General features: G+C 50.1%; 1 protein-coding gene across 1 annotated transcript; it reads left to right on the forward strand.

Moving 5' to 3' along the window:
- Nucleotides 1-1,289: 1,289 nt before the first annotated feature.
- On the forward strand, nt 1,290-20,158 carry tecta (tectorin alpha; the record flags this gene model as incomplete). The annotated part of the gene is made up of 24 exons (XM_080528818.1): nt 1,290-1,353; nt 1,603-1,742; nt 2,146-2,433; nt 2,882-3,019; nt 3,312-3,477; nt 4,298-4,710; nt 5,175-5,745; nt 6,053-6,675; nt 7,278-7,848; nt 8,094-8,794; nt 9,626-9,886; nt 10,455-10,851; nt 11,750-11,949; nt 12,721-13,101; nt 13,437-13,723; nt 14,568-14,848; nt 15,249-15,359; nt 15,570-15,772; nt 17,110-17,273; nt 17,533-17,781; nt 18,213-18,375; nt 18,686-18,770; nt 18,930-19,049; nt 20,055-20,158. The coding sequence occupies 24 exons, from the start codon at nt 1,290-1,292 to the stop codon at nt 20,156-20,158; spliced, it is 6,681 nt and encodes a 2,226-aa protein (XP_080384944.1).
- Between the last annotated feature and the right edge of the window lie 1,601 nt (nt 20,159-21,759).

Raw genomic sequence — 21,759 nt, forward strand, 5'->3', positions numbered from 1 at the left:
TCCCCAGAGCACTAATGTCATTTGGATATGTTTATAGATGTTTATGGTTTATTGTACTCTCGATTCTTGTTGTTGACAAATGGCAAATGACTCCATTGGTTTAGGAGATGGATCAACTATGCTGTCATTTATTGATTTTATCATCTTGACAGCGCTTAGAACTTGATCTCGGGCATTTTAATTTTGATAAAATATCAAATTACCTACGGCATCACATTTACCTACACTGCTCAACCCCTCGGAGACTCCCCTCAAAGCACCTGTGTTAGGTCAACTGTAATCACACGGATACATCGTTTGATTCAATACATCTATTCAACAAATTACCGCACTGTTTCATTCAATTGATTACATAACTATCCCTCTGACATTCAACGTTCATTCAATTCAACACAGCTTTTGAATTATATCTGGTCTTGTACAGTGGAACTTGGCTGAACATCCCAGTTTGGCGATGGGAAGCCTGCCAAGTCAGGCACCAACACAGCCCTGAGGACCACAGTAAGGACCTTGGCAATTCAAGCCTGCTCAATTAAAGTCATTAAGAGCTCCACTGTTTACGCTCTCCACTCGTTCGCCAACAAGGGCATGGCTCCCAAACAGACCTGGTAATGAGGTCCCAGGCAGCTACCTCCCGCCCTCAGACAGGGAGACGCTGGAGCGGGGGTCGGGTCGGGTGGGGCCACAGGGTCCCTGGCACCAAGCGGGCCCTACCCCGCCGTTGTCCACTCACACGGGACTGCAAGGTGAATGTGATCCTGACACATTGTTCCCAAACGCATAATGGGGCCTTTTTAAGGTTCCCTTTAACCAGTCACTGCAGTGGGGAAAGGGCTTTGGGGGGGGGGGGGGAGTATTGCCCTCTGGGGAGACCTGGGAGACTGATCTTAAAGAAGTTACGTACCGTCAGCAGGCTGGCTCACCCTCCCCACCGCTTTTGTCTAACGCTTTTGTTTATGAGAAGTTGTCTTTGTGACTCATTTTTTTTACCCTTTACCAGGCTTGAGGATGTGAGATCTGCTTGTGGTGTTGAATGTCCCTCTCACTCCTCCCATTTAATGGTTTGTGAACTCTAACCCTAACCCTCAAAATGAAGACAAGAGGGGATGGAAACAGATTCAGGATCCAGTTCATGTTGAGGACCAAATAAACTCCGCTCCCTGGATTTGGTGAAAATTAGAATCATGACTAAAAGTCGCCATCACTACAGCATGATGGCAACTGCTCCCTAATGGTCTTTGCTCCGACTTATTCCACCCCTCTCTGTCTCTGTCACTCTCCCTTTTAGGATGGTCAGGTCAGACACTCCAGTCATTCTGCTCCACCTCTTCAGTGTCTTTGCCCAGAGAGGAGGTGGGTCCTGTGTTCTTTCAATAGGCTACTTCTAACAGTGTCTAGACACAACGCTGAAGACCGGTGTGCTCAATAGACAGCCAACTCTCCCACAGTTGATCACAAACATAACATTGCTCTTATCTGATCTTATCTGAAATGTCCATTGAAATGTATCAGATCACCTGGGGTAGTCTCCCTATGTTTTTATGAACCGTTCCTGGTTCTTTACTCATCTCATGAGACAATTCTACCCCCCTTTCCCTTAAGCTCTTTCTCAGGATGTCCTGTACCCCTTTGGACTAGCCAACAGGGATCTGGAGACCCCCAAGATGGACGATGGGAGTTCTACTGAAATTATTCTACAAATGCCATTTGTCTTCTTCACTGTCCCCTACCGGTCCATTTATGTAAGTCTCCATCTACCTATTCTTCCTAACCATCAATCATTATATTAATATCTGTTTAAATTAAAATTAATCCTCTCTCTCTCTCTTTCTGCATCCTAATATTTCCCTCTCTTCTCTGCCTGACCCACCTTCTTTCTCTCTCTCCCTCTCTCTCCCCCTCTTTCTCTCTCTCTCTGTCTCTCTCTCCCTCTCTATCTCCCCCCCTCTCTTTCTCTGTCTCTCTCCCTCTCCCCCTCTCTCTCTCTATCTATGTCTCTCTCTCCCTCTCCCTCTTTATCCCCCCCCCCTCTCTCTCTCTCCCTCTCCCACTCTATCTCCCCCCCCCTCTCTCTCTCTCTCCCTCTCTATCTCCCCCCCCCCCCCCCCCCCCCTCTCTCTCTCCCCCCCGTCTCTCTCTCAACAGGTTAACAACAACGGAGTGATCTCCTTCAACGTGCAGGTCAGCCAGTTTACCCCGGAGGGTTTCCCCCTGAGTGACACTAGGTCTTTCATCGCTCCACTATGGGCAGATGTGCACAACGGCATCCGTGGAGATGTCTACTACCGCGAGAGCACTGAGCCAGATATACTAGAGCGGGCCACACAAGATATTCGCAAGTACTTCAAGAACATACCCACCTTCACTGCCACATGGGTATTTCTAACAACGTGGAATCAGGTCACCTTCTATGGAGGCAGTCAGACAACCCCGGTAAAACACACTCACACACACACACACACACACACACACGCACACACGCACACACACACACACACACACACACACACACACACACACAGTCACACACACCTCAATGTAAGATTGATATGTCCCTTAATAGACATTTAAATCACGTATTAGAAGTACAAACCACACCAACATTCTGCGAGTAATCATGCCAGAACTTTGAGCAGTAAGTTATTCCACAGATGCCATTTATATAATCTCTCTGTCTCTCTGGGTAGATATTGGTTTTGTCTAGAGGGGGATGTTTGTTTTGCTTAAATGCTGAATTATGCCAGGTGGGGTAAGTCTTTTTTTTTTTTTTTTTTTACGGGGAATGTTTCTTTTTCATGGTGAATCTCTCCTCATCTTTGATCTCAGTTGTTGATTTGCCTTCTATGCATCCTTCTGTCTCTGCATGGGGACCTCTCCACAGGTGAACACGTTCCAGGCGGTGCTGATATCAGACGGCGTGGCCTTCTTCTCCATGTTCAACTACGGGGAGATCACCTGGAGCACCGGGACGGCCAGCGGAGGAGACCCTCTGACAGGCTTGGGCGGCACCACGGCACAGGTAACAGTCACCCTACATCCAGTATCCATATCACCACCACCAAAACTGTACAAAACCATATTTATGTGTCTATATATCTGTCCTCACCTTTTATGGCTTTTGCACTATGCGGATATTGCACGACTGGCTAGATGCCGAATGCGTTCCGTTGTCTCTGTACTTGTACTCTGCCAATGACAATTCCATTGAATCTGAATCTGAATCTGAATCTTGAATGTGTAATCCAACACTTTCTATGGTGTGATAACCTCCTCCCTTAACGCCCCCCTTCTTCTCTCTCGCCCACCTCCAGTCAGGTTTTAACGGAGGGGACATCGGTCACTTCTTCAACCTGCCCGGGTCACGGTCAAACGACGTGGTCAACATCGAGCAGACCACCAACGTCAACCTGCCTGGACGCTGGTTGTTCCGTGTGGACACTGAGCTGATAGACCCAGCCAATGGCTGCAGCTACAACGGTGAGTGAGGAGTCCAACACGCGACCAGACTCACTAGTATGAACGGAACACAGAACACTGACCAAGGTTCTCTACAAACCAGTTAACACTTTATAAAGAGGATGTGAACTATTTATAGCGAAAAATACAAATACAGTACATCACTCTCCTCCTCCTGTCACAAAACAGTACTGGTTGTCCTCATTCTATAAACCCACCTTAGTGGGGGATGTCACATATGGGGCTAGGAAGCTCATTATGAGTAGGCTATACTGTATTTATTTCTCTTGAAGAAACGTTGTTTGTGGTGTCAGACACATACCGGAAATAATAATCCGCACATATAAACACATAACAGTACATTACAGAACATAGCAAATTCACAACACATTTGTAATCTGTTTACAACAGATGTTAACAGACATTTAACATTTACATCAACCCAACCCCCTGGTAACAGACAGGTTGTGATGATGAGTGTAGCCCTTCTCATGGAATAGCTGTCTTGATGCTGGCACAAAGCCAGTCATGACGTTAGAATTATAAGGTTCTATCTCCATTTTTGTCAAAATTTTGTTTTTTACATAATCTGATCCATTAGGTGTTTATTAATGCCTGTGTGCTGTTATTTTTTAAAATGTTGACATTTTTGAGTTAGTAATTCATAAAATACAAAGGTTCCATCTCACAAAACATAATGGAATGTAAAAACTTTGACGCTCAATATCTCTGAACTACCCTAAACGGAGATAGAACCTTATAATTCTAAGCTCACGTAGAAGTGGGTCCCCTCCTGGTTCTCATCTCCATCTCCATCTCCACCTCACTCCTCCTCCGTTAGGGCGCTTTTATCGGCGTGGCGAGATCTTCTGGCTGTCCGACCAGTGTTCCCAGCGGTGCCGCTGCCTGGACATGGACAACGAGGTCCTGTGCCAGCCGGCGCCCTGCGGCCAGCTGGAGACGTGCGAGCAGCAGGAGGGCGCCTTCTACTGCCAGCCCACCCGTACCAGCACCTGCGTGGTGTTCGGAGACCCGCACTACCACACCTTCGACGGCTTCCTCTACCACTTCCAGGGCACCTGCTCCTACCTCCTGGCTCGGCCCTGCTGGGAGGTCCCCGGCCTGCCCTTCTTCAGCGTGGAGGCCAAGAACGAGAACCGAGGGATGGCCTCCGTGTCCTGGCTGAGAGACGTCACCGTGGAGGTGTACGGCCACCGCGTCACCCTGCCCAAGGGCAGTCTGGGAACTGTGCAGGTGAGCACCGCTGCGAGTTCCCAGGCGAGTTAGGCCCTGGAAATGGCCTGTGGCCATGACAACCGCGGCGGGGGGGGGGTCACACTTGGAAGGTGTATGTCGAAGCAGTTCTCAGTAAGCAGAGAGCGTGGACGTTGGGTGTGATAACGAGTGAGGCACTAAAGTAGGTATACTATCATGAGCTTAGAATTATAAGGTTCTATCTCCGTTTAGGGTAGTTCAGAGATATTGAGCGTCAAAGTTTTTACATTCCATTATGTTTTGTGAGATGGAACCTTTGTATTTTATGAATTACTAACTCAAAAATGTCAACATTAAAAAAATAACACCACACAGACCACATCATTTTTTACAGATTATGTAAAAAACTCAATTTTGACAAAAATGAAGATAGAACCTTAGAATTCACGTCACGTGTCCATTTCCCCCCCACCCTGATTCTTCTCTCTACGGCTTGTCTCTAGGTGGACGGCCTTATGAAGACCCTACCGGTCCAACTCCAGCTGGGGGCAGTGAGGATGTACCAGTCCGGCGTGGCGGTCGCCTTGGAGACGGACTTCGGCCTGCTGGTGACCTACGACGGGCAGCACTACGCCTCCATCTCCCTGCCCAGCTCCTACTTCAACAACACCTGCGGCCTTTGCGGTAACTATAACGACGACCCTGCCGACGACCCCGTGCTGCCCGACGGCTCCCTGGCGGAGAGCGTGGTGGAGCTGGGGGGCAGCTGGCGGGCGGAGGACGCCGACTGGCGATGCACCGACGGCTGCGCCCAGAACTGCAGTCTGTGTGACCCCATCACCGAGGCCTTCTACTTCCGCTCAGACTACTGCGGACTCATCAACAAGACGGACGGGCCGTTCAGAGACTGCCGGGCGGTGGTGGACCCCACGGCGTTCGTCTACAGCTGCGTCTACGACATGTGCAGCAACAGGGACAACATCACCACCCTCTGCCAGGCCATTCAGGCCTACGCCCTGGCCTGCCAAGCCCTGGGGGTCACCATACGGCCCTGGAGGTCTCGCACCTTCTGCGGTGGGTCCTCCCCCCTCTCCTGTCTTAAAACACATTCAGCTCGGGGGACCAGGGGGTCGAACATTATTGGACATCATTTAATCTAAAAAAAGGAGCTCCCTGATATACACTTTTAACATACTGGGTCTGTAGAAAAAGTATATCAACTCTTTGTATTTGTAACTTGTGTTTTTTTTTGGCATGTGTGCTCCCTATCACCACAATGGAACAACGTCATATTGTCACATAGAGTATGGTAATGATAGGACATGACATAACTGTTTCTTAAATCGAACCTTTTGTTCCTTTTCCCCCGATCGGCTCTCAGCCCTGACGTGCCCCGCGTACAGCAACTACCAGGTGTGCACCAGCGCTTGTCCCGCCTCCTGCTCGGACCTCACCTCCCACCTGTACTGCGCCCACCCCTGCACCGAGGGCTGCCAGTGCGACCGGGGCTACGTGCTGAGCGGCAGCCGTTGCGTCCGGCGCGACGGTTGCGGGTGCGAGCGCGACGGCCTCTACTACCCCCTCAACGACACCTTCTGGGCGGGTCCCGCCGGCGGCGGCGAGGGAGGAGGAGGCGAGTGTACCCTGCGCTGCGTCTGCGGGCCCGCCGGAGAGGTGTCCTGCTTCAACGACTCCTGCAGGGAGGGGGAGGTGTGCGTGGCCGAGTTGGGCCTGCTGGGCTGCTACCCCCGCCGGGAGGGCGTGTGTTCCCTGGCCCAGAATACGGTGGCGTCCTCCTTCGACGGCGGCTCCTTGCCCTTCCCGGACGACAGCTCTTACTACCTGGCGAGGTCGTGCGGGCCGGCCCCGGCCAACGTGTCGGCGGTGGAGGTGAAGATGGGGAGGCGGATGGTGAACAAGGGGCCCAACTGGATGCGTCCCGTGGTGGTCAGGGTGGCCAACCTGGAGGCTCAGATGGGGGGGTCTGATTTTGACACGGTCAAGGTCAGTTAGCACTTTTGAATGATATCGAGAGTTAGGTGCTCAGGCTGGTTTATTACATGATGACATTAGTACATGGAAACACATTCATATGGCCAATGAAAACAATTGAAAAAGAAAAGAAAAAATCTTGATGAACGTCGTTCTTTAGCTCTGATAATGATGTCTTACAGGTGATGGGTGGATGCTGGTGCTACGGTTAGGGTTAGGGTTAAGGTTAGGGTCCATCATATCAGCCCAATAGAGCAATAGAGCGCTCAGGTCTTCTGATGCTGGTTTTCTCTGTGTACCACATGTACAAAAGAAGAGATTTGGTGAGGCTGCATTCTCATTTTATGCACCCAAATTGTGGAATGCACTGCCATATGGACTGCCAGTTTACATTAGGGATGCAACCTCAACAAATACTGTATGTTCAAGTCAATGTCAAAGACTAAAAACCCATCTTTTTAATATTGCCTTTAAATGAAAAAAGAATTAAATTATGATTATATAATGATTGGAGCACTTTGAGCTGCGACGTTTGCAGGAAAAACGCTACACAAATAAGTTATTATTCTATCATTACTATAGCATGACATTTCGGACATTTCTGTGATTCCCAGCTGAATGGCGAGCCGGTGCCTCTACCGTACGTCAGCCCGCTGGAGACCATGATGATCTACCGCGCCCCCGGCAACGCCTGCGTGGTGGAGTCCCCTGGCCTGCTGCGCGTCAGCTACAACCGCCAGGGCTTCCTCAACATCACCCTCTCCACCGTCTTCTACAACGCCACGTGCGGCCTGTGCGGACTATTCAACGGCAACTCCACCGACGACCTGCGCCTGCCCAACGGCCGCCTGGCCGAGTCCCCCGAGCTCTTCACGGAGGGCTGGCGGGCCATCGCCGACGACCTCACCTGCAACGGCGACTGCGACGACCTGTACCGGATGTGTACCGACCTGCGGGTTTACCAGAGCCCCTGGATGTGCGGCAACATCAACGACCCGGGCAACAGCTCCTTCCTGGCGTGCCACGCCGCCGTCAACCCCTCGCCGTTCTTCCGGAACTGCCTGTACAACATGTGCGTGAGGGAGGGCAACCGCTCTGCGCTGTGCTCCTCTCTCCAGGCGTACGCCTCGGCCTGCCAGGACGCCCAGGTGGGACTCGCCGCCTGGAGGAGCGCCACCAACTGCCGTACGTGTACCCCGCCCTTTTCTCCTTTCTTTACGTCTGTCTCTCTGGGTCTCCCTCCCTCTCTTCCTCCCTCTCCTCCTCTGCCCGAACACCTCTCTCTCTCTCTCTCTCTCTCTGTCTCTCTCTCTCTCTCTCTCCCCCACCCCTCTCTCTCTCTCTCTCAGTCTCTCTCTCTCTCTCTCTCTGTCCTCTCACCCTCTCTTACATCCCTCTCTCTCTCACCCCCCCCCCCCCCCCCCCCACAGCACTACCCTGCCCGGAGAACAGCCACTTTGACGAGTGCACCAACATGTGCCCTATGACCTGCGCCACCCTGGACGACCCCGTGGAGCCGTGCCCGCTGCCGTGCCAGGAGGGCTGCCAGTGCGAGGAGGGCTTTGCGCTGCGGGACGGCCTGTGCGTGGCGCGGAGCGACTGCGGCTGCCTCAGCCCCGGCCGTCAGCTGGCCACCAACCAGACCTTCTGGACCGACTGGGAGTGTCAGGAGCGCTGCTTCTGCAACGGCTCCGACAACAGCGTGTACTGCCAGCTCTCGCCCTGCTACCCGGAGGAGTACTGCCAGGAGAGCGAGGGCCTCTACTTCTGTCAGCCGCGGTCCGAGGCGCTGTGCGTCGCCGCCGGATACGGCCACTTTCTGCCCTTCGACGGGGTGCCGTTCGAGTTGCAGAGCTCATGCACCCTGCGGCTGGCCACCACCGCTTGCGGGGCGGAGGGGGAGGGGATGGGGATGGGGGAGAGGGAGGGGGAGAGGGAGAGGGAGGGGGAGAGGGAGGAAGACGGGGACCATCAGAGGTCTGCCAGCCCCGCCAGCGCCTTCCCTCGCTTCAAACTGTCGGCCCGGAACGAGGAGAGAGATACAGGCCAGGCTATCTGGGTCAGGGGCTTCGTTCTGGAGGTGTACGACTATGAGATCGAGGTGTCCAGGAGCTACAAAAACACTATCACGGTGTGTGTGTGTGTGTGTGTGTGTGTGGGTGTGAGTGTGTGTGTGTGTGTGTGTGTGTGTGTGTGTGTGTGCGTGCGTGCGTGCGTGCGTGCGTGCGTGCGTGCGTGTTTGTGGGTGGGTGGGTGGTTGTGGGCGTGTGTTTGCGTGTGGGCGTGCGTGTGCATGTGTATGAGGTGAATGAGGCAGGATATTAAATTGCTTTCATTTTGAAGGGACACCTGGGAGAGGGAATGAGAAAGGCAATCATCATCATCATACCTATCATGAGCTTTCCCGAGAATCAAATTGAAAAATGAAAGAAAAATGTGTCATGATGTCTGACACTTTTCATTCAGTACCTTACAGTATTTATCCTTCCAGAAACACAGCGTGACTGATGTCTTGTGAAGGTCAGAGTTGCTGAATGTTATTTCTCTAATCAAGCCGATAGAATAACCCAGCAGAGAGTGAATTCCTCTTTGATTGGCTTAGAGTGGATCTTATTTCAATCGGCATCTTTTATCAGGCTGGATCTGGCTCAGAAGAAACCCTGGCCCTGAGCGACATTTGGAATGGGTTCACAAACCGACCCAAAGATCTGAGGAGAATGAGATGACACACACAATCCCATAGACTCAGACCTACAGTACACATACACACACACACACACACACACACACACACACACACAAACACAAACACACACACGGCGCGCGCGGGGGGGGGGGGGGTCAAAGACAATGAGAGAACACATATACCTGCCCGCTATCCACGCACACTGACACATTTGGTGAATGTGTGAATGTGTGATCATTACATAACAACTCTCTCTCTCCCATCATGCTCTTCCAGGTGAATAAGGAGCGTCTGTACCTCCCTGTGAAGCTGGGCCCGGGGAAGGTCACCGCCCTCACCTCTGGCATGCAGCTGGTGCTGGAGACGGACTTCGGCCTCAAGGTGGCCTTCGACTGGAACACCCTCCTGGTGTTCAGCCTGCCCCGCAGCCTCTTCAACACCACCTGTGGCCTGTGCCAGGGCATGCCTCTGTCCTCCCCCGCCATCACCACCAGCGACTGGGGCATGGCCTGGGCCGAGAGGGACACCTTCTGCCAGGTGGCCACCACTACCACTACCATCCATTCTTTATGATTTCTTCTCTCCCATCTCCCTGAAGGACCGTATCAAATTGGTGGGCTCTATGAAAATCTCCTCTAGCCCCATTAGACATCATACCGACATGTATGCTTCAAAAACGTAGGACAGCCCCAGTAGGTCTCTCAGGTCCTCTGAGGTCCTCAAGGGTTTGTTGGTTGTTTGTTGGTTGTCCCCCGTGCCAGATTCAAAACCAAAGGGTGTTCGAGCATTCCAAACCGTGGCTCCCAAGCTTTGTGAATGCTCTTCCTTTGGATCTTAGATCAGCGGTCTCGGTCAAGGCTTTTAAAAACAGCTCAAGACTGTCCTGTACAAAAGCCTGTCTTTCTGTCTTTCTGTGTCCTGTTGATATTGTTGTACACTTGTTGTTTGTTACTTGTTCTTTGTTACTTATTTTCACTTGTTTGCCTATTTTAACCTGCTATAACTTGTGCTCTTGTATTATGTTCTTATATATGAAAAGCACTTTGTGACCCCTGGTCTGGGATAGGTGCTATAGAAATACATTTGACTTACTTACTTTTACTAGGTGGGCTGTGGCGACTCCTGCCAGCGTTGCGGCCTGATAGAGAGAGGCCTGGCCGGCGACGCCCCTCCTCTCTTGGTATCCGACGGCAACGGGGACGGCGTCGGCGGGGGAACCAACGAGGGTAACCCGGGGATCCGGTTCCACACGGGAGACGGCCTGTACGTGTTCGTGGAGCCTGAGGCGGTGAGGCTGTGCGGGCTGATCGTGGACCGCGGGGGCGTGTTCGCCCGCTGCCACAGCAAGGTGGCGCCAGCGTTCTTCTACCAGAGTTGCCTGCAGGACACCTGCCTGGACCAGGGCGCCCAAGAGACCATCTGTAACTGGCTCCAGATCTACGCCAGCACCTGTCAGACCCAGGGAGTGCCTGTGATAGGCTGGAGGAGGGAGACGCCCTGCGGTGAGACATATTATAACCAGGGGTGCACATAACTTTTTGGGGCCAGTGCTCAGAGGAGCACCTAGGGATGCTGCTTGGTGCTCCCCGAGCTCGCGAGTCACGACCCGTCCCACAGGATGGATAAAAAAGGGATACATGGATATATTATTAGCAAAACGACATTTATTCATAAATAAAGATGAACGACCAAATTATTGTGTGCAAAACAAAAGAAACAAATGCAAAATCAAATGACTGCTCTTTAAGAATGAAAGTCTGTCCGACTCAATAAACACAATAAAAATCAACTGACATCTCTTTAAGCACTAACTGAATGTCTGTTCTTTAAACACACTGATATAAACGGACATCTCTTTAAGCACTGCTCTGTTCTGTAAACACTGAAATCAACTTTTCCAAAAAGAAAAAAAAAAAAAGCTGTTGGTGCGCAAGAGCGCCTTCATGCGGCTGATCTGCCGCGCAGCATGCATTTTGGCGACGCATGCGCACTGGCGCACCAGTTATGTGCACCCCTGTTTATAACCCCTTACCTGGCCGTCCTCCCAGCCCAGCTCCAAAGTCGTCTCGTGTCCGAGGAGGATGCTGGGTGGAGGTAGACATCGGAGAACAGGCTCATTGTAACGCACGTAACAGAGTGAAGACACATGCGTTCGATACCGTATGTGTGTTAGATAGGATTCCTTACTCCGTTTCATCACAACAAGCCCTTCCACATTTCCTGTCTTGATTTCCAACTCCACCGGCCTCCCCCTGTAGTCTCGTTCACCAGCGTGTGTCTTGTGTCTTTTGTGTGTCTTATAAAAGAGAGGTAGTCTGGCAACAACAAGGCTACCCATCATATACTCAAATAAAAATAAAAATCCTTACATTTTTGTTTCATTCCTTTGATTGTGCCCAGTCTGGTCCTGCCCGACCAACAGCCATTACTCCATCTGTAGGCCGGTGTGCCAACCCCAGTGTGCCCCCGCCCGCGGGCAGCGGGACTGTAGCCAGGACTGTACGGAGGGCTGCCAGTGTGACCAGGGCTACGTCCTCAACGGCAAGAGCTGCATACTGGCCCAGAGCTGTGGCTGCTACACGGACGGCAAGTACTTCGAGGTGAGTCTCCCACAGGTAGTCTCTCACATGTAGTCTCTCACAGGTAGTCGACCACAGGTAGTCTCTCACAGGTAGTCTCTCACATGTAGTCTCTCACAGGTAGTCTCTCACAGGTAGTCTCTCACATGTAGTCTCTCACATGTAGTCTCTCACATGTAGTCTCTCACAGGTAGTCTCTCACAGGTAGTCTCTCACATGTAGTCTCTCACAGGTAGTCTCTCACAGGTAGTCTCTCACATGTAGTCTCTCACAGGTAGTCTCTCACAGGTAGTCTCCCACAGGTAGTCTCTCACAGGTAGTCTCTCACATGTAGTCTCTCACAGGTAGTCTCTCACAGGTAGTCTCTCACATGTAGTCTCTCACATGTAGTCTCTCACATGTAGTCTCTCACAGGTAGTCTCTCACAGGTAGTCTCTCACATGTAGTCTCTCACAGGTAGTCTCTCACAGGTAGTCTCCCACAGGTAGTCTCTCACAGGTAGTCTCTCACAGGTAGTCTCTCACAGGTAGTCTCTCACAGGTAGTCTCTCATAGGTAGTCTCTCACAGGTAGTCTCTCACATGTAGTCTCTCACAGGTAGTCTCTCACATGTAGTCTCTCACATGTAGTCTCTCACAGGTAGTCTCTCACAGGTAGTTAACCACAGGTAGTCTCTCACAGGTAGTCTCTCACAGGTAGTCTCTCACAGGTAGTCTCTCACAGGTAATCTCTCACAGGTAGTCTCCCACAGGTAGTCTCTCACAGGTAGTCTCTCCCTCTCTCTTCCCACCAGCCCAAGCAGCTGTTCTGGAACGGCGACTGCACCAAGCGCTGCCAGTGCATCGGCCGCAACCTCATCCAGTGCGACCCGCGGCGCTGCAAGGCGGAGGAGGAGTGCACCCTGCGTTACGGCGTGAGGGGCTGCTTCGCCCGCCGCTCCACGCACTGCGTGGCCTCCGGCGGCGGAGTCTTCCGGACGTTCGACGGGGCGTCCCTGCGCCTGCCCGCCTCCTGCTCCTTCGTCCTGTCCACCAACTGCCACAAGCTGCCCGACCTCTCCTTCCAGCTCATCGCCAACTTCGACAAGTGGAGCACGCCCAACCTGACCACCATCTCTCACGCCTACCTCTACATCAACGAGGAGAACATCCTCGTCTCCGGCAACACCGTGAAGGTGAGAAGTTAGAAGTTAGAAGCAGACACCTGAATGAATGACTAGCTGAGTTGAATCTCAAGAAGATGACGATCATTCTACTGACTTAGTCTCGTTGGTAGTGTGTTGTCTAGAAGATATGATACTGTACCTTATGTGTATGGTTCTCGAAATGTGCACGGATTGGATTAACCATTCTACAGTCTTGATCGTTTTTTGAACATCTCACAGCGCACGCTCTCTCTCTCTCTCTCTCTCTCTCTCTCTCTCTCTCTCTCTCTACCTCTCTCTCTCTACCTCTCTCTCTCTCTCTCCCCTCCCCCCCCCTCTCTCTCTCTCTCTCTCTCTACCTCCAGGTGAACGGCACACCCGTGTCCGTGCCCTTCGTGACGGGCCTGATGACGCGCGTGTCCACCTCGGAGGGTTTCCTGGTCATCGACACGCCGCAGGACATCCAGGTGCGCTACAACCGCTTCAACACCCTCAGCATCACCATGGGCCAGCGGCTGCAGAACAAGGTGTGTGGCCTCTGCGGGAACTTCAACGGAGACCCCTCCGACGACTACATCACCTCCCGGGGCAAGCCGGCCGTCAGCGCCCTGGAGCTGGCTCAGAGCTGGAAGACCAACGGCATGCAGAACAGGTGAGGGTGGAGGACGGGTAGACACAGGCTACAGACAGACACACACACACACGCGCGCACGCACATACACACCGACACAGACACACACACACACAGACAGTCACACACAGACAGTCACAGACACACACATACACACAGACACACACATACACACACACTCTCAGAACAGGTAAGGGTGGAGGACAGGTAGACACACGCTACAGACAGACACACACATACACACGCGCACATACACACAGATACAGACACACACACAGACAGACACACACACACAAACACACACACAGACAGACACACACACACATACAGTCACACACAGACAGTCACACGCAGACACACAGACACACACACACACACACACACACACACACACTCTCTCAGAACAGGTAAGGGTGGAGGACGTGTAGACATAGCGCTACACACACACTCCCAGAAAAGAGGGCTCCGGGGCGTTTAAGTGGCGCTTAAGCACACCAAAGGCCATCTCAGATTATAGCAAGGTCCCTGGTTCGATTCCAGCCATCGACATATCCTGCATGTCATCCCTCCTCTCTCTCACCCATCCTTCCTCTACTGTCTCTCTCCAATAAAGCAGAAAATGCCCTAAAAACATAGAAAGAAAGAAAAAACGATGGGTCCTTCAACTGTCTCTGTGAGATTTTGGAAGAACCCTTACAGCTTCCATGTAGAACTGACAAAACCTCTCTCTCTCTCTCTCTCCCCCCCCCCCCCCTCTCTCTCTCTCTCTCTCTCCCTCTCTCTCTCTCTCTCCCTCTCACTCTCTCTCTCCCTCCCTCCCTCCCTCTCTCTCCCTCCCTCCCTCTCTCTCTCTCCCTCTCCCCAGCTGTGACGAGACCCAGTACGTGGCCTTGGCCCAGTCCTGTGAGAACACGGCAGTGCTGGGTCTCCAGAGCGAGGAGGGTTGCCAGAAGCTGACAGCCCAGAAGGGCTTCTTCCAGCCCTGCCACGGCCTCCTGGACCCCCGGCCCTTCTACCAGGCCTGCTACCTGGACGGCTGCTACAACCACCGCAAGGCCCAGGTCTGCGGCTCCCTGGCGGCCTACGCCGAGGCCTGCCGGTCCCTGGGCACCCTCACCACCAAGTGGATCGCCCAGGAGAACTGCTGTAAGGGCACTGGCACCAGCATGGCATGAGCACCCCCCTCTGTTGGCACAGCGGTCAGCTGCAGAGGTAGAACGGGGGTGGCAGTGAGGGTGTAAGAGGGGTGGAGGATTTTGGGGGGATCGGAAACAGAGGTTTGAGTTTAATAGACAATGGACTTAATCTTAAATCGAGGAACACACACACACACACACACACACACAGGCAATTCAAGTGTAGCAAATGCTTTCATGGCTTGGAGATATTTGCATGGTTTTCTGTCCACAAAATGTGCGATGTGAGGATTTGGTTGTTGAGTAACCACAGCTGGGTTGGGTTCTGGTAGGGTTGGGAGGTGTGGTTGGGAGGTGTGGTTGGGAGGTGTGGGTGTGGCAGCTAACATTGTGCCTGCACCTGTCTTTAGCAGAATGGATCTACGACCCCTGTGCAGGAGAGATCTGCACAAACAACACCTGTGAGCAGGAGAACGGGGGAGACCTGTGTGGCTGCCCTGAGCTGCCCAGCAACGCCGTGGGTGAGTGTGCGTGTGTGTGTGTGTGTGTGTGTGTGTGTGTGTGTGTGCGTCTGTGTGTGCTTATACATGGGTGCGTGTCTGTGTTGTTGTTTTTTTTACAGAAAATATAGATCAGAACCCAGAAGTTCTGAGTTTACGAGATGGCCATGAACACTGATAGAACAGGTGGTTCAAAGTATTTTCTTTCTTTCTTTCTTTGTTTCCTCTCAGGGGAAGATGACATCATCCAGGCGGAGGTGACGTGTAAGCACGCCCAGATGGAGGTGTCCATCTCCAAGTGTAAACTCTTCCAGCTGGGCTTCGAGAGGGAGGACGTGAGGATCAACGACCAGCACTGCCCCGGCATCGAGGGCGAGGACTTCATCTCCTTCCACATCAACAACACCAAGGGCCACTGTGGCTCCATCGTACAGGTGAGGACACCTGCAGTGGTGTGTAGTGGTGGCCTAGTGGATAGTGAGTTGGACAGGTGATCAGAAGGTCATGAGTTCAGATCCCACCTGGGAACACCACCACTTGTGAGGCCTTGAGTAAGGCACTAAGCTCGAAGTTACTCCAGGGAGACTGTCCCTGTAATCTCTTATTGTAAGTCGCGTTGGATAAAAGCGTCTGCTAAATGGTGTAAATGCAATGGTCCATAGAACCAATCGGCACCCATTTGACTGACTATATTATACTTAGGTGGCATATCCTATATTACATGTGAGAGTAACAGAGAGAGTAACATTGAGAGTAACATAGAGAGTAACATAGAGAGTAACATAGAGAGTAACATTGAGTAACATTGAGAGTAACATAGAGAGTAACATAGAGAGTAACATTGAGTAACATAGAGAGTAACATAGAGAGTAACATTGATTAACAGAGAGTAACATTGAGAGTAACAGAGTAACATAGAGAGTAACATTGATTAACAGAGAGAGTAACATAGAGAGTAACATTGATTAACAGAGAGAGTAACATAGAGAGTAACATAGAGAGTAACAGAGAGAGTAACATTGATTAACAAAGAGAGTAACATAGAGAGTAACATTGAGTAACAGAGAGTAACATTGAGAGTAACAGAGTAACATAGAGAGTAACATAGAGAGTAACATTGAGAGTAACATAGAGAGTAACATAGAGAGTAACATTGATTAACAAAGAGAGTAACATAGAGAGTAACATTGAGTAACAGAGAGTAACATTGAGAGTAACAGAGTAACATAGAGAGTAACATTGAGAGTAACATAGAGAGTAACATAGAGAGTAACATTGATTAACAGAGAGAGTAACAGAGAGAGAGTAACATTGATTAACAGAGTAACATAGGGAGTAACATTGGAGCTCTAAGATGATAGAACCAATCAGCCCACGTGTCACCAGTCCTCAGGTCCTATGGGTCCATTAGTGCACCATCTTATTGGTGGGATGTTTTCTCACCAATTGCAGCAATCATGTAATAGTCTAACATGTTGGTTTTCTGGTGTTCCTGTGGCTCCGTTTGGCTCTGTTGGTAGAACATGGTTCTAGCAGTGCTGTGTTTGGATGTTTGAATCTCGCCAGGACCATATACAGTACACTATACAAACAAATTGCATTCACTGTACTGTAATTCCCTTTGGATAAACGCACCTGCTAAATGGCATATTGTTATTATTATTATTATTAATTTAAAATGTTTTCCCAAATGTATCTAAACCAATGGCCTGACAACAAGATGGTGATGTAATAGTCTAGCTGGTGTGTTGTCTGTCCTCTCTCTGACTAGTCTAACGGCACACACATCATGTATAAGAACACGGTGTGGATCGAGAGTGTGAACAACACTGGGAACGTGATCACCAGAGACAAGACCATCAACGTGGAGTTCTCCTGCGCCTACGAGCTCGACCTCAAGATCTCCCTGGAGACGGTGCTGAAGCCCATGCTCAGGTCAGATACGGGAGAACCAACCAAGAGACAGAGTTGTTTAGTTAAGCGTTATGCAACGAGAAGACGTGGTATATCGTGGATCGGAAATCGGAGGATAGCCTCATTGTAATGCATGGGATGGAACAGAATATTTGATTATTCCCTCATTTCCTCATTCCCTTCCCATGCATTACAATGAGTCCATCCTCCGATTCCTACCTCCACCAGCCTCCCCCTGGTCACCTTCTCACACACTCTTCCCCTTCCTCCCTCTCTCTAGTGTCATCAACCTCACCCTCCCCACTCAGGAGGGCAACTTCATCACCAAGATGGCGCTGTACAAGAACTCCACCTACCGCCAGCCGTACCGCGAGGGCGAGGTGATCCTCAGCACGCGGGACGTCCTCTTCGTGGGGGTCTTTGTGGAGGGGGCCGACGAGAACCAGCTCATCCTCATAGTCAACATGTGCTGGGCCACGCCCTCCCGCTACAGCAGCGACCGGCTACGCTACATCATCATAGAGAGAGGGTGGGTACAGGACACTTGAATGAAGTGTGTGTGTGTGTGTGTGTGTGTGTGTGTGTGCGTGTGTGTGTCTCTGTGTGTGTGTGTGTGTATGTGTGTGCGTGGGTGTCTGTGTGCGTGTCTGTGTGCGTGTGTGTGTGTGTGTGTGTGTGTGTGTGTGTGTGTGTCTGTGTGTCTGTGCGCGCGTGTGTGTGTGTGTTTCCACCCTCTCTCCCAGGGACACTTGAATGAAGTATGTGTGTGTGTGTGTGTGTGTCTATCTGTGTGCATGCGTGTATGAGTATGTGTGTGTGTGTCTGTGTCTATGTGCGTGCGTGTGTGCATGTATGTGTCTGTGTGTGTGTGCGTGCGTGCGTACGTGTGTGTGTGTGTGTGTGTGCACAGGTGTGTGTGTGAGTGTGTGTTTCCACCCTCTCTGCCTCCTGTCTCCCCAGGTGTCCCAACGTGAAGGACAACACCATCGGCATGGCGGAGAACGGCGTGTCTCTGACCTGCCGCTTCCACGTCACCGTGTTCAAGTTCATCGGGGACTACGACGAGGTGCACCTGCACTGTGACGTGTCCCTGTGTGACTCCGAGACCAACGCCTGCAAAGTGGTGAGGCTTCTGAGCACGCCGTCCTGAGCACGGTTACTGAACACGCGTGCACACACGCACACACGCACACACACAAACTGACAAACAAACAAAATACACACACACACACATACATACACAAACGGACACAGACACAAAAAAAACTCCACACACATACACACCCAGTCAGATCATACAAACACATATATAAAAGAAATCGGACTCAATACGATGCCACTACACACACACACACACACCCACACACACTACAGTATACAAGCATTTCTCTTGTTTCATGTACATTCATTCTGTGTCTGTGGTGTGTTTGGAGAACTGTCCCCACAACAGGAGGATGTACTCAGACTACAGCGAACACAAGGAGCAAATTCTGAGTGTTGGACCCATCAGAAGGAGAGGTAACTATCTGTGTGTGTGTGTGTGTGTGTGCGTGTGCGTGTGTGCGTGTGTGTGTGTAGTGGAATCGTGTTAAGTCTGATTTATTTTATAGATGTGTTTGTGCCAGTGTTTGTATGATCTGACAGTGTGTGTGTGTGTGTGTGTGTGTGTTCCCTCAGAGTCCGACTGGTGTGAGGTGGCCAACGGAGGCTGTGAGCAGATCTGTACCAGTAAAGGACTGGGCGTTGTGTGCAGCTGTGTGACAGGGATGCTGCAGAGGGACGGCAAGAGCTGTCGGGGTGAGCACCTCACACTCACTGAACTCTCTACATTCACCCTATTGTGACCCTAAAGCACACACACGCGCACACACACACACATACACACACACACACACAAAACGCACACATTCTGTTCTGTACACCCATACAAAGTCTCTTCAAAGGGCTATTTTGAAGTGACTTTGTATCCTATTTCAATAGGATGACACAGTCTCTCCCCGGTCCAAGTGTGATGAAATGTTTGACCTGTAAACCCAAGTTGCATGTGACTTCCTCTTCTCGGCTCAGCGTTTCTCCGCTTTTCTGAAACGGAAACGTGTCATCCATCTCCCTGTTCACAGCATCGCAGCGTGCCGGAGGGCAAGTAGGGGACAGTTACCTTTCTAATCACCGTAGAGGTGCTGTGTTACAAAGCCAACCAGGTCACCGGGAGTGAGGTTCCACCATTGAAGCGTTCTCATTCCAATCAGAAATGTTGTGTTTTCCATTGACTCCCAACCCCTTCTTCTCCATCTTTATTGTTTGCTCTTTGCTTTTCATTACACATTTCTAAAAGTGGTTTATCGTTGTTCAACTAACCATCAACAAACTGTTCACTTAAAGGGGCAATCAGGGATTCAAACAACGACAAAGCGGGTCACCCAACCACTTACACAGCTGAGAGATGGGGCTGGAGAAAATGAACCATTGCCAAATACAGGACTGACCATCCAAGAGATCAAAATAATAGTTTTAATCATGTTTTGAAGAGACAGTTATGTGTTTGTACACTGTTACATTGTTTACAAACAATTAAAACAAGATTATATTTTGGGGTTCTGATGGGTGAAGACTGTTGAACAAAGCTCATGAGGCAAGTTAGATCATTCATTTATCCATCCAAAAATGGACGTACCAAAGCCAGGTTGCCCTTTTAACCTAAACCTAGCAAATGAAAGGTGATAATTTTTTGGATAGTTTGAGCACCTGTAGATCATCTCATCTCGACTAGATGTTTCATGTTTCTTACTCCCTCTCTGACAGCTGTTAGCTCCAGCAGTGACCTACGACCCCTGGTTCTCCCACTGGCTCTCAGTACTGCTGTCTCCCTTCTCCTGGCACACACACACACGTCCCTATCCTCCTAACCCTGGGAGGACAGTGAGAGAGAGGGAGGAGAGAGAGAGAGAAGAGGAGAGACAGCAAGGTGGAGGAGGAGCAAACAGAGCACCAGCACCACCAGAGGAGAGCAGACAACCTTCACTTCCTGCTCACTGTCACTAAGACTGCAACCAATCAGTGGCCACACAGCCCTTCTGACGGATGCTAACCCTTCAAAGAAAACAACAACATCATCACATTGGGGCGTGGGATCACATCGGCTAAAGGCCCCTCAAATCCTCAAATGACTATTTTTACTCATGTAGACTTTAGATATACAGATGAGAGAGATGGTTTCATGTTTATCAAACAGCTTAGAGTGTTAATGCTAGATACAGTGTATTTTTAAATGAGAAGTGAGGGTATAGTCTGTCCCGCATTTATCGTTCATGGCAAAGGTGATTTTTTTGAATGAAATTATTATTTATGTGTGACGTCCTTTGTGAATTAATTACTTGTATGTACCCTGTCTCAGCTCTGAAATGTTAGTGTGAATCATCATGGTGTTATAGGGCAGTGGTCAGGTAGATTTGATACTTGATCAGTCAAATACATTCTAATTACATTTATTTGTATAGCACTTTTTGCAAAGACAATTATCACAAAATCCACAAACAATGTAAACAATAAATACAATATAAACAATAAGAACAACCACCCGACCGTAGACCCTCACAACGCAAGCCAGGGATAAACACCCCAGTGGGAAGAAACCTTGAGAGGAACCAGGTTTAGAGTTAAGTCGCTAAGTCGGCTAGGTGGCTACTTCATGGCAAATGTGCAGGGGGGTAATTCCATCAATGTCATACAGGAACATCCAGGCTTATTTTTGATAATTGATTGAAGTCTTGTGAAACTTAACTAAAAATAAGACTGTATTTTCCTTTAGCGACATTGATGGAATACCCCCCAGGTGTTGATCATAAATACTATGATTGATGATAGCATCTGTGGTAAAGAAAGAAATATCTGATTTAAAGAGTGTGTTATTGTGTATCCATACTTTAGAGCCAGTTCTCAGTTCTCAAGACCTAAACTAACATAACCTAATCAATATGAGTTGGGTCTATTGTATTTGTCACATGTGGCAAGAGTTTCATGCCATGGATGGATGCCCATTTCATGTCCAGGTGAAGCCTAATGTCTCACAATATTTGCCACTGAACCTGTTTAGTTATGACAATTTATATTTGAAAATGGGAATATATATTCCATTACATTTCCACTGTGTAACATTGTGATATTTTATGTCATATGTGATATGTTTGCCTTTTTATAATTGCCTTTTTGAAGAAGGTCTGTTCTTTGAATGTAAGGCAACCATCCCAATGTTTCCCAAATAAACTGAACAAGTTCTCACTCAACTGTGTGTGTCTGTCATGTCTCAAGTCTTTCCAGTTGTTTTTCATTTGCAAATAATATACCGGCCTACATCAAATATTTCAACGATATACTGTGCTTGGAATCCAATTCCCAGTATCTCTGTAGCTCATCCAGAATGCTACCACCCGACTGGTGTTCAATCTCCCCAAGTTCTCTCATGTCACCCCCCTCCTTCTCACCATTCACTGGCTCCCGGGCGGTAGCA

The sequence above is a fragment of the Nansenia antarctica genome, assembly GCF_963989245.1.
Source record: "Nansenia antarctica genome assembly, chromosome: 4".
Lineage (NCBI taxonomy): Eukaryota > Metazoa > Chordata > Actinopteri > Argentiniformes > Microstomatidae > Nansenia > Nansenia antarctica.